The sequence below is a fragment of the Misgurnus anguillicaudatus genome, chromosome 9, assembly GCF_027580225.2.
Source record: "Misgurnus anguillicaudatus chromosome 9, ASM2758022v2, whole genome shotgun sequence".
Classification (NCBI taxonomy): Eukaryota; Metazoa; Chordata; class Actinopteri; order Cypriniformes; family Cobitidae; genus Misgurnus; species Misgurnus anguillicaudatus.
Genome location: NC_073345.2, coordinates 26821887 through 26834795, shown reverse-complemented (window position 1 = coordinate 26834795; position 12909 = coordinate 26821887). Strand labels below are relative to the sequence as shown.

Here is a 12909-nt window from a genome sequence, read left to right as displayed (position 1 = left end):
GGCAGGATTTTGGGTGCACGAGCACTGCGTGCTTACCACCTCCGCTCCACTGGTGAAACTGTCCCGCATGTCGTTTAATGAAAATTTACTTGGCATTCGCGACTGCCGTGTACCGTTTGGAATGCCCAATAACACCTCAGACTGCCACAGCTCTGATGGGTCAGATCCACTCAAAAAGCTTGTGAGGATTTGCTAAAACATGGCTTGCCATTTGCCGTACCAAGGAAAATGGCACCCGATTACATAACAAAGATCATAATATTATAATCAGGATAAAAAAAATATATTCTACCCATCTGCTCCAGAATGAAAGCCAACACCAGCAGAGCATTACAGCACAGGAACAGGTACACACTTACGTGGCAGTGTTTGAAGTGTCCGTTTACTTAGCAAGGGTAGGATATGAATCATAATTGGGAACAAATGTTAAAAATCTGTTAAGGAAATGTTACAGCTTAACAGGACGATAACTGGCCATTTTGCTTTAGTGCCGAGTGATGAACAGGAAATTGGGGAAGGATAAGGGTAAACTCCCATTGTGTGGATTTCCTGTTGCTTGAAACTCCAAGCATAAGCAAAGTGTACCAGCTTTTTGGCCTGTGCAAAAATCTCTTGCAAATACAAACATTTTTATCATCCTAAAATATTTATCCTAAATTCAGTATTGTTAAACTAAAGCAAGTGCTATTCTTTACACAGAAAATGAATGCACATAATATATATAGACTAATCAGTCTGATGAAAGCTCTGTATATACGAATTAGCTGGTTTATCTAATCTTGCCAGACAAATTTATTAGGGAGCGTTTACAAAAAACACATTTTTGTTTCCAAATCAGTGAAACGGAAGAGGACAGAATGCAGCGGTTTTATTACAAACCCCTTTGAACGTGTGCCATATTCACTTCAAGTGCCATCAATTTTAAAAGCAAATTTTCTAGGAGGGGTTTGTGTGAAAACTGTCTGACATCTAAAGCATTTCACACTATCAGCACTTGAATTAAGTACTGCAACAGCTAAAAATAAAACAAATATTAAAAATAAACTACCCAAACTCACAAAGCTATTTCATTTAAGTATTCAACCATCATGATATGTCTTTAATATGTGACAGAGGTAGTGTATGCCGTGTAAAAAACCATATCTTCTGAGGTTGAAGCTTGTCATATGTGACCCTGGTGCACAAAACCAATCATAAAAAGGGTAATTTTTAGAAATTAAGATTTATACAATCACAATGAATTAAGATAAATACCCATTCCATTGATGTATTAATTGTTAGTATAGACAATATTTGGTAGAGATACAACTATTTGAAAATCTGGAATCTGATGGTGTCAAAAAATAAAATATTGAGAAAATCGCCTTTAAAGTTGTCCAAATGAAGTCTTTAGCAACACATATCACTAATAATAAATACATTTTTATATATTTATGGTAGGAAATTTACAAAATATCTTTACTTAATATTCTAATCATTTTGGCATAAAATAGATCAGACTGGTTTTGCAGTTCAGGGTCACATAATCAAAGTTAAAAATTATTCAGATAACATCATCTAGCTATATGGTCTATTAAACTATCCAGTTTCTGTTAATTTGGCTCTTTCTCACTCTAATTACTCATTAACTTCATGGGAATAATGGGCTGGAACGCCTGCTGTTATGGAAACCCAACTTTCCAGCTAACACCCAGAAGTTTAGGTGTTGAAAGCGAATGCAATTATAACTACTGGTAGTTAGTACTGAACAACAATCATGCCTAACAAGTGAAATTTCTTGAGACACAAGAGTAATATAACTTGGGTTTAGGTGACTCGGTTACAGGCACGTGCAGAGGGGGGGCGGAGGGCACCCGAGCACCTGCCCCTTTATCCCTGGATAACCAAAGTGCCCTTTCAAGGCACTTTTTGTAATTAAATGCCCTTTTGTAAAGGCCTGCTCAATCTAATTATTAGTTAGATTAAAGGGGCCATGGCATGAAAATCTGACTTTTTCCATGTTTAAGTGCTATGATTGGGTCCCCAGTGCTTCTATCAACCTAGAAAATGTGAAAAAGATCAACCCAGTAACTTAGTTTTGGTAAACCATTCTCTACAAGCACATGAAAAAATGGGTCGTTGAAATTTGGCTGTCCTAATGTCATGTCATAAGGAGCTCTTATTATAATAATACCACTCCTTAATCTGCACAATCCCACCACAACACTGCCATTTAGTGCAGAGAAAAGCACAATTAAATTTTAATTGCAACAAACCACCATCATTGTGATCAGTGTTTGAATTTCATCAGCTTATTTGCTTTTTAAAGGACACACCCAAAACGGCACATTTTTGCACACACCTACAAAGTGGTGATTTAAACATGCTATAATAAATTATTTATATGGTATTTTGAGCGAAAACTTCACATGTGCGCTCTGGAGACACCAAAGATTTTATTGACATCTTAAAAAAGTCTTGTGCCATGGCCCCTTTAATGAAAAATAATTTAGCCGTAAATAAAATGAATCACATGATGACCACTGGCGGCTGGTTACTAGGGGGCGCTGGGGCGTCGCCCCAAAGTTGGCCAAAGAAGAAAGCTACTTTAACATGTTACAAAAAAGTTAAATATAGAATGCAAATTAATACAAAATAAATTGTTTAGTTGTACTATTTCACTGTTAGTCAAGTAATCATTAATTTAAAAAATAAAAAAAATAAAAACTGAGTTTGTTGTGTGTGTGCCATGTTTGTGTGTCTGGGGTGCACCCCAATAAGTGTCTATGTAGGTCAGTAAAAAGGGTAAAAACATGTGACCTGAGGCTGAGCTCTAATTGGCTGGTTTTGGATCCGTCCTGGGGCGCAGAACTGTGAGCCCCAAACCCTCCCACTTATGTTGTAAGCATAACCTCTCATAACCACTTTGCAGATTGCCATGTAACTGCTAGATACAGTACTGATCAGTGAAAGTAAGTGAAATACCTTGAGATGAAAGAAAATATAAATTTATGCTTACAAAATCACCCAAGGCGTTCAGTTGAAGAATAAATAAAGAATTAAGGAGATTGGACCAGATTGAGCAGCAGGAAATTATCATGGTATCATGGTTTACATGCTTTTCCAGGACTTATGGCAAACGGAGTTGGCTAACGTTGGTTGGATGCTATGTAAGTTACTTATCCCTTGGTTACTTTCAATGGCAGGGGACTATTTTCGGGCAGTGCTTAATATCACTACGCCCGTTGCAGCCATGTTACATCAGAAAAGTCCTTGATTATTACGCAAGAATGAGAGTATAGTTCCTAACCATATCTGCCTAGAAAACTTTTAATTTCCTGTCGGTCTTAGTAGACAATGTAACTACAGAAGAGTCAAGTTTTAAATAGGTAAAATATTGAAACTCTTTGTTTTGTGTGGATTGTGCTAAGCTATGCTAAAAGTGCTAGCACCAGACCCGGAGATCAGCTGAATGGATTCCAAAACGGTAAGAATCAAATGTTTAGGGGAGCTGAAAAATCAGCATATTTAAAAAAAAAAGTTGAATGACCCTTTAAAATGGTTCAAGTTAACAGGGCTAAGCTTTGTTTAAGGCTCTCTACTAGTCTGTCTGAGCTACTGATTATCATTAACAACAAAAACTCAATAATGACACAAATCCTCATTAGAGAGAGAGAAAAAAGCACTGAACTAAAATAACACCACATATCAACACCCACACCTTTCAAGATGACCCAATCAGATGGCTCACTGATGAAAACTGCTGTCTGTGTTATAATGCGTTTCTTTAATATGCTTTTGATAAGAACCGAAACTTTATCATATCTGAATGATCTATATAAACCTATCCGCAACCCAGTTGGTAAACAATGTGTGTATTTAGTGTGTTTGCTGTGAGTGTTACTGAACACCCAAGGGTGTGCTTGGATTAGAGAGGTAATATTTAAACATGTATGTTTGGTTTTGTCTTAACCTCCTAAGTCCTGGATGTCTATATACGTGGACATCACTTTTTTTTTTTTGCACCATAATACCATAAAAACGTGGACAATTACACTGCTTCATGTTAAAAAAAATATTTGGTTATTATATTTATTGGTTCTTCCTAACCCCAAATAGCTGGAAAATCTGAAAAAAAGACAAACCAAAAGGTCAGGTATTAGGAGGTTATATATTTTAGGAGGACACGCTTTAAGCAAGCAGTAAGAGCAAATAAGGTGACAATTGAGTTCCAAATTTGTCTAGTAAATAAACTAAACACGGTAAAAATGCAGCATTTTAGTCAAATCAACATATATTATATGTTACTTTAAGTTAAACAATTTCAACTTGTTTTTATAAATTATGTCACCTTATCAAAAGTCAAAACTTTTAAAAGTAGGTTGAATTTACTTGCAAAACTAAGTTGTTTAAACTTCATGCTGCATTTTACAGTGTGGTATAATCCTAAAAGGGAGAGAACCAATCAGTGACCACCAGTGATAAAGCTACAAGAAGAGTTAGTAGCTCAAAGGTTGTAGGTTTAATTACCAAGGAACACATTTATTGATAAAAGGAAAAAAATACTCATTTGGCTGGTGCTTTCATCCAAAGCGAATTACAATGCATTCAGTTTTCTATCAGTATGTGTGATCGAACCCATGGCCTTTGCTTTGCTAACATGCTCTATTCATCTGGTACCATGCTTAAATGTTATGTAAATTACTTTGGATAAATTAATCCATTTTATATAGGGATGCACGATATATCGCCTGACATATCGTTATCTGCCGATAACTGATTATTTTTAATATTATCTGTTATCGGTCTGATAGCTAAATTATGCCGATAAATGAAAGCCTATAGATGATGGATTATTTTGTTTTGTTGAACCACTTCACTTGCTCATTGCTGGCCATGTGAAGTTTTGATTGGTGCTTTTTGTGACATAGCACGAAGATGACACGTGTTGCGGGCTTAAGAAGAGTATGCTAGTCTAGCGCAAAGACAAGATGTCTGCGGTCTGGAAGTTTTTCATTGTGAAAATAATATGAATATTTTTCTGCATATATATATATATATATATATATATATATATATATATATATATATATATATATATATATATATATATATATATATATATATATATATATATATATATATATATATATATATATATATATATATATATATATATATATATATATATATATATAGGTTATCGGTCCCCAAATATAAAGAGTTATCGGTTATCGGTATTGGCCAAAATTTCCATATCGGTGCATCCCTAATTTTGTACATCAGTTTGCATCTGCCAAATGCCTAAATGTAAATGTACGCTTTAAATTAAAGTACACTTTTTATGTATATAGAAAATACACTTAAATATTAAGTTTATATACCTAAACATGAACGATTTAATTAAATACTTTTATTGTATCACTGTTTTAGATTCCATTACGTAACAAAGTTGCCAAAAAATCTCAATGCAATCTATTTGTTAGATTCTCAAATACATTTCAAATCAGATGAATGGGAAAATAACATATTAAACCAAGGCCACGAAACAGTGGGCAGTTACCCATACGTTTGGTTTTGCCGCAGCTGTTTAGTTCTCACACATACAGCAGTACGAATGATTCAGTACTTTCTAAATAAGCCACCGCTATCAATGTTTCCAATCAATGATTGTGTCACAACAAGCTCTGTAGAGCCCTAGATCCTCACGATCCCCTGAGAGGACAAGTGCCGGGTCCAATTCCACACAGTTGCCACAGCAACGCCGCTAACCTTTTCTCAATTCACTCCATCACATCCGAAGAGAGGAAGGCATCTCCGAGACTACAACTCACAGTATCCACACAAATCTTATGTAAGTGGATTACAAAGCAAGAATTGCCACGTAATAAAAGGATCCTTCCTTCCATCTAAAATGGCAGGGTTCATTCTGCACTCGGCTAACTAAGGTTGAGGTGCCATTCAAGTAGTCCGAAAAGCTTTAAAACTAGTGAAGTTTTATTTTTTTTATTTGCTATTGTGTGTGAGCTTACACTCATTACTACCTAATGAAAATGCCAATGCTGCTTTAAAATGCAGGTGAAAACTGAGACCTCAGTCTGTTGATGGACTAGAATGAGAAACTATTGGGATTAAAACCGTTTGCAATACGAAACAAAAGAGGGCAGAGAACATAGAATTTCCCGTAGAGACTCTTAAAACATAAAACATTTCTATTCTCTTAACTGCGTGACTGTAGGCCGGCTTTGAAAAAATAAAAACACTGTTGAAAATCATAGATAGGGAGTCTTATTTTGAGCTTCAAAGGCTTGTCAATATATTAAATAAGTAAAAAAATAATGAAAAATATGGATGAAATAGTGTGTAAAATGTTTTTAAACTAGAATCAATTTCACATTTTTTATACTCTCCAGGTGGCTTTGTTCACCTGTGCAAAACAGACTTAATTATCCTGGTCACCATCTGTGAAATGACTGGATAGCCAGCGGCTCTAAACGCGGGCCTTTCTTTTTGAGCTGAAAATAAAGTCTACGATCATGATGAGATAAACAACAGCCTCAGGGAGGTTCACACCAAAAGCGGAAACTCTTTACAGGAGTGACACAACAGGGAACAGCAAACAATCTACTTTACAATGGAAAACATGCATAAACACACATAAAACAGCACTGGAAGATGAGATAAGAGAAAGAGTGAGACAATCTCTCCACAGCTCAGTATGAACTCTGTTATGCTACACTGAAATTCTTTAAAAACACCTGTTGATCTATAAGTCCATAAAGCTAGAGTCAAAAAACAAAGGGTGCTTAATAGCACTAAAAGTGGTTCTTGGCTCGTAATCATAGAGAACCCATTTTAGTGCTATATAGCACCTATGAAGCACGTCTAGCACCACATATGGTTCTACATAGCGCAATATGGTTCTACACCGGTGCTACATCGGTGCTATATGGCACTTAAAATGGTTCCTCTATGATTACGAGCCAAGAACCACTTTTAGTGCTATTTAGCACCGTTTGTTTTTAGAGTGTATATGTAGGGTAAAAGTTTGTTTTACCCGTTTTACTTACTAATAATAATATTTGTGTTATATGCAAATAACTTTAAAACTGGTTTACAGAGACCTAGGATTAGGGATGCACGATATATCGGCCGACATATTGTTTTCGGCCGATAACTGCTTATTTTTAATATTATCGGTTATCGGTCTGATAGCAAAATCAGGCCGATAAATGAAAGCCGATAAATGATGGATTATTTTGGTTTGTTGAACCACTTCACTTGCTCATTGCTGGCCATGTGAAGTTTTGATTGGTGCTTTTTGTGACATAGCACGAAGATGATGCGTGTTGCGGGCTTAAGAAGAGTATGCTAGTCTAGCGCAAAGACAAGATGTCCGCGGTCTGGGAGTTTTTCATTGCGAAAATAATATGAATACTTATCGGCCTATATAGACCGTTTCAGTAGTAACAACATAAACAAGCGGCTGTCGAGGTCCGCACGTTCCGAACTTCCGGCAAACTCCGCTAAGAATAAATAACAACAAAGTTCTTTAAACATAGTTTATTTATATAACAAGCAAAAAACAACACATAGATCACCTAGGAAACCAAAACATTTGTTATTTTCGACGAGGCATTTGTTCAAGAGATCAGTTTAGCAACTAGTCAGACCATTAAAAAAACGAAACCGGAAGTAAGGTTCGGAACCAGACGTGTCACGTGCGTCCGATGAAACCGTCTATATATCCGTTATCGGCCCCCAAATATAAAGAGTTATCGTATCGGCCAAATTTCCATATCAGTGCATCCCTACCTAGGATAAGATAAGAACCTCTGTTGGCGCTGGCAGTCAAGTGATTTGGGTTTTTCTCCAATGACTTAAACAAATATACAGAAAGCAAGGTGGCCAATAGCTGTTATACACATAATACAATTCGGTGGTATAATAAAAAAACAGAACTGCACAAATTGACCTACAATGCAATTGATGTGATACATGTTTTGAATGTAAGAGTAATTTCTGCTGTTCAGATGTTTAGACTAAATAAAAAACAAGGTCTAAAGTTACATAGAAGCTTGGTGATGGAGCCATAATAAGTTTAGTGATAACAAGTAAGATTCTCAAAAATGGACAGGTGCAAAAGTGATCTTAAAGAGATAGTTAGGCCAAAAATGATATTAAACCCACGATTTGCTCACCCCCAAGCTATCCGAGATGCATATGTCCATTTTTTTAGACAAACACATTTTCAGTTATTTTAGAAAATGTTTTAGATCTTTCAGTTAATCACATGTAAAGTTACAGGGTCTACTCCTTAAAGTCCAAAAAATGTGCATCCATCCTTCACAAAATAAATCCAAACGGCTCCAGAATGATAAACAAAGGTTTTCTGAGGGCAATCCGCGCAGTGTCGTTGTAGAAATATCCATATTTAAAACCCCATAAATGAAAACAACCAGCCTCCGATAACGCCGCCATCTTAGTCGTGTCCGCATTTAAGACGAGAGCGTACGCAGTTTACGGAGATTTCTCTGCTGCTGCTCTGTGCCCCCGCCCTCCGAATTTGTCATACTTCACTAAAAAAAGTGCAAACACTACGCTGATACTCTCTCCTGAATAAAGAGAAGTCTAAGATGGTGGCGTTACCGGAAGCTAGTTAATTATATTATTTATATATATAAAGTTTTAAATATGGATATTTCTACAACAAAACGGCGCAGTTACCCTCAGAAAACCTTTGTTTATCATCCTGGAGCCATTTGGATTTACTTTGTGAAGGATGGATGCACATTTTTTGAACTTGAAGGAGTGGACCCTGTAACTTTACATTTGATTAACTGAAAGATCTAAAACATTTTCTAAAATAACTGAAAATCTGAAACATTATGCATCTTGGACGGCTTGAGGGTGAGTAAATAATGGGTTTAATATGATTTTTGCCCGAACTATAGCTTAAAGAGAGTAAGAGACTAAGCGTGCCAATCTCCAGCTGTCTTATTTCCCACAAACATCTATAAAAGAAGTCAAAACACCATTACTACCGCTCTCACATCCCACAGTTCATAGCTCACAAAGCACACAATGAACCTCCAAGTCTAAAATGTAAGTCATCGATCAGATTATTTCCAGCAAATAAGATCAATAAAGCATCATGAGCCAAGAACTTAGTATTGCATTGTACAGGATTAAATATGATGACTCTTTTATTATTTTTAACTTAGCATCTTTTAAAAAAAATACCATAAATTGACGCGTGATGCTATATTTTTGTTTCAGTATTTTTGTATACTTTTGCTTTCATATTGCCACATTTGCCATCTCAGGTTACTCCATAGCCTTCTTTTTCTTATTGCCAGTCACATTATAATCAATAATCATAAATTCAAAAATATAACAATGTCTCAGTTGTTCCTCCTGGACCAAAATGAGATAAAACTTTTGTTTAAGATGCTTCTCAGATGTTTCTCCCCTGGAAAAAATAATTCACACATCTCCTCTCCAGTTTAAAAGAGATCTCAACAATGTCTCACTATACTCAGATTTTTCAAAACACCAAAAGGCACAAAAAAGTGAGATATAGTAATATGAATTTAAATATTTCTTATTCAATTCCCCACTAGAGTTCTCAGCTCAAATAAAAAACAGCTTCACAAGCTATTAACAACATCTAATTGACTCCAAGTCTTCATTTGCTTTTTTGATAAAAGCATCAGCTAAATAAATTATGAAATCAAAACAATTAAATATTAAAGAATAAAAGCAACATCATAATGTGCAAGGACCAGGAACATTTGGAAAGCAGAGAACAGTAGCCTACAATAAGGAAACTCTTTGAATATTCCTCCTTGTGTGTTTTACCTCCACTTGTTCACCCGGATTCAAGTTTATACATTGACAGATCCTGCTGCTTTTATTTTGTTAAACTTGACATACCCACAACTAATAAAATAACCTGTCCAACCTAACTGTTACTGAATTTATAAATATAAAGGTTTAAATTTACTTTCAGCTTTAAACGTACAACATGATCACAACAAAAGTTATCCATAACAAAACACCAATCACTTACAGAAAGTGTTTTTATATGATTGCTTATAGTATGATATGGGAATATATTAAATAAGATTTAAAAAAAAAAATCACACAAGTGTTACCATATGTCAGAGAAATAAAAACTCGCACCTGGAATACTCGCACCGACGGCCGCGAGGATTGCGCAGACGTAGAGCAGGACCCCGGGCAGCCAGAGAGATGCCCGGGCTCTCAGGAAAAACAACATCCTTCACCGTTTCTCAGGTCCAGGACAGCATATAAAAGCTCCTGGCTGTCATTTCCTCTGCGTTGGTTAGGTCGAGTAAGTTAGATTAGAAGATGGAGAGGGGCGAACCGGCCCGAATTAAGATTGGAGCGACTCAAATAGCGCGTATGGCAGCCTGGGGCAATCGATGATAAGCCGCTGACTGTTCCTGTGGTACAGAGCTAAAGATAGAGGAGAGAGAGATTCGCTGCAGGGAGGAGGTGGGAGAGGAGGAGGAAGAGGAGGATCCCCGCTGGTAGATTAAACGTGTGTTTGACTACGTTCGTCACTGTGCACATAGATTGAGGTATGATATCATCGTACCGCGAGGACCATTCGAAAGCTGTGCGTTCCACTCGCTCTCGCGATACTTTAATGTCATAGGCCGGTTAGTCTGCGCAACGCCGCACAAAGTTTTCTGCAGACAAGAGGACCGATTACAGCGCGTGGATGAATGGGTTCGTAATGCAGTGACGCAATTGACGTGTGACGTTATTTTTTGTTTGTTTCAGGTGAGGTCTGTCTGTCACCCATTCTGTCACAAAGCCCGCAACCCATAAATCACAGGTTACTTTATGTACTTTTTCTTATTGCCAGTCACATAATTAATAATTAAGACAATAATCATAAATACAAAAATATAACAAAAAAAATAGGTCTATAATAAGCAGGAAAAAAATGGTGAATTTGAAGCTGGCCTTGAAGTCAAATGATGCCAAACTAACATTTTCGGCTTAATCGTGCAAAATATAAATCAGGCTATTATAAATGTATTAGGCCTATACATTTATTTAGTAATTTTAAAAATTTATTTTCTAAATTTTATGTGGACATTAAGACAAATAATATACACAAAATATCTTAAAATATAAAAAATATTTTATAATCCATAAACCTGACTTTTTTGACTTGTTGGATTTAATTATTGTTTTTGGACACCCAAATCCAGAGACATGACTGTGCCATCCATCACGTGTCACTAAGCTTCATTACACATCCAGCTGCGTACAATCACTAAGAAGCCTGAATAAAGTCCACTACAGCTATGGGCAAACAAGTTTGACGAAGCCAATGCAAGTTAATGCCCTACTGGTTGAAGCTAATAAAATACTGCCATTGATCAACTATAAATGTTTAAAGAAATATGTTGGGAGTCAATTGATTCAAATGTCTTTAATGAGAATTACAGAAAATACACCACAAAAATAAAGTGGTTTAGTTTTTTTCTTTAAAACAGTTCTTTAAGCTAAATGAAATTGAAAAATTAATAACACATACAGTATACAACAATTTAAAACAATAACATAAAAGTCTTTTTTTAAGTGTATATAAGCAACTGCCCACTGGCCACCGAGCACGGACCTTTCCCCTTTGACAATTCTTCCAGCATTCCTCATCCACCCAAAATAAGTTAACTTTATCCAATTCCGTTGTCCAGGGAGTAAGCTTGGAGCTCAAGCCCAGGAGTCTCAGGAGTCAGGACTTCTTCAAAGACCAGCCAAATTCATTTGCTATTATTTTATTGAAACCACAGGCTTGTAACCTGATGAACTAACTGATGAAATAATTGATGAACTAATTTCATGATAGTTTCTCAAGCGCATGCTGAAGTTGTTGGGGAGTCCTCGTCTGATCAGCTCCTGTTTTAACTGAAAAGATATGTTTAGGTTAATTTTTACATGCCAATCTCTTTAGTAATTTCTGACACATATTTACTTACTTTATCAATCACCAACTCTTTAATCTGAGACTCAGACAAATTTTCGTTGCTCGTAAACTTCAATCTCAATCCAGCCACTGGAGAAATAGAAAATAATGGGTTATCTCCAACTTCAGAATATGTTTTTTGTACATTTACATTACAAAATATAAAATACTTTAGAAATAACAGAATGTGTGTTAAAGGAATATTCAATTTTCTTAAAAGAAAAATCCAGATAATTTACTCACCACCATGTCATCCAAAATGTTGATGTCTTTCTTTGTTCAGTCGAGAAGAAATTATGTTTTTTGAGGAAAACATTGCAGGATCTTTCTCATTTTAATGGACTTTAATAGACACCAACAATTAACACTTAACTCCACACGTAACAGTTTTTTTCAATGGAGTTTCAAAGGACTATAAACAATCCCAAACGAGGCATAAGGGTCTTATCTAGCAAAACGATTGTCATTTTTGACAAGAAAAATAACAAATATACACTTTTAAAGCACAACTTCTCATCTAGATCTGGTTGTGATGTCCCAGGTGACCCCACGCAATACGTCATGACGTGAAGAGGTCACAGAAGACGAACGCGAAACTCCGCCCCAGTGTTTACAAGTGTGTTGAAAGAGGACCGTTCCTACGTTGTTGTATGTCAACTGATACTAATTAATGTCTTTGTGTCAGTTTATTGTTTACAATGGTCCGCAAATGTGCGTTTTATATACGTAACACGTGACCATCCCTACATCACTACGCATTTACGTTAGGTTGCGCTGGACCGGAGACCTAGACGAAAAGTTGTGGTTTAAAAGAGCATATTTTTTATTTTTCTTGTCAAAAATGACAATCGTTTCACTAGATAAGACCCTTATGTCTCGTTTCGGATTGTTTATAGTCCTTTGAAAATCCGTTGAAAAAAACT

At 36.0% G+C, this 12909-nt stretch overlaps 1 protein-coding gene across 1 annotated transcript in view; it reads right to left on the bottom strand.

Moving 5' to 3' along the window:
* Positions 1-10522, bottom strand: part of npdc1a (neural proliferation, differentiation and control, 1a) — a 35075-nt gene extending 24553 nt beyond the window's left edge. Inside the window, exon 1 of the mRNA XM_073871382.1 lies at positions 10165-10522. Coding sequence (XP_073727483.1) covers positions 10165-10261 — 97 coding nt within the window. The 5' untranslated portion in view covers positions 10262-10522. The remainder of the gene's footprint in view (positions 1-10164) is intronic.
* Positions 10523-12909: the final 2387 nt, after the last annotated feature.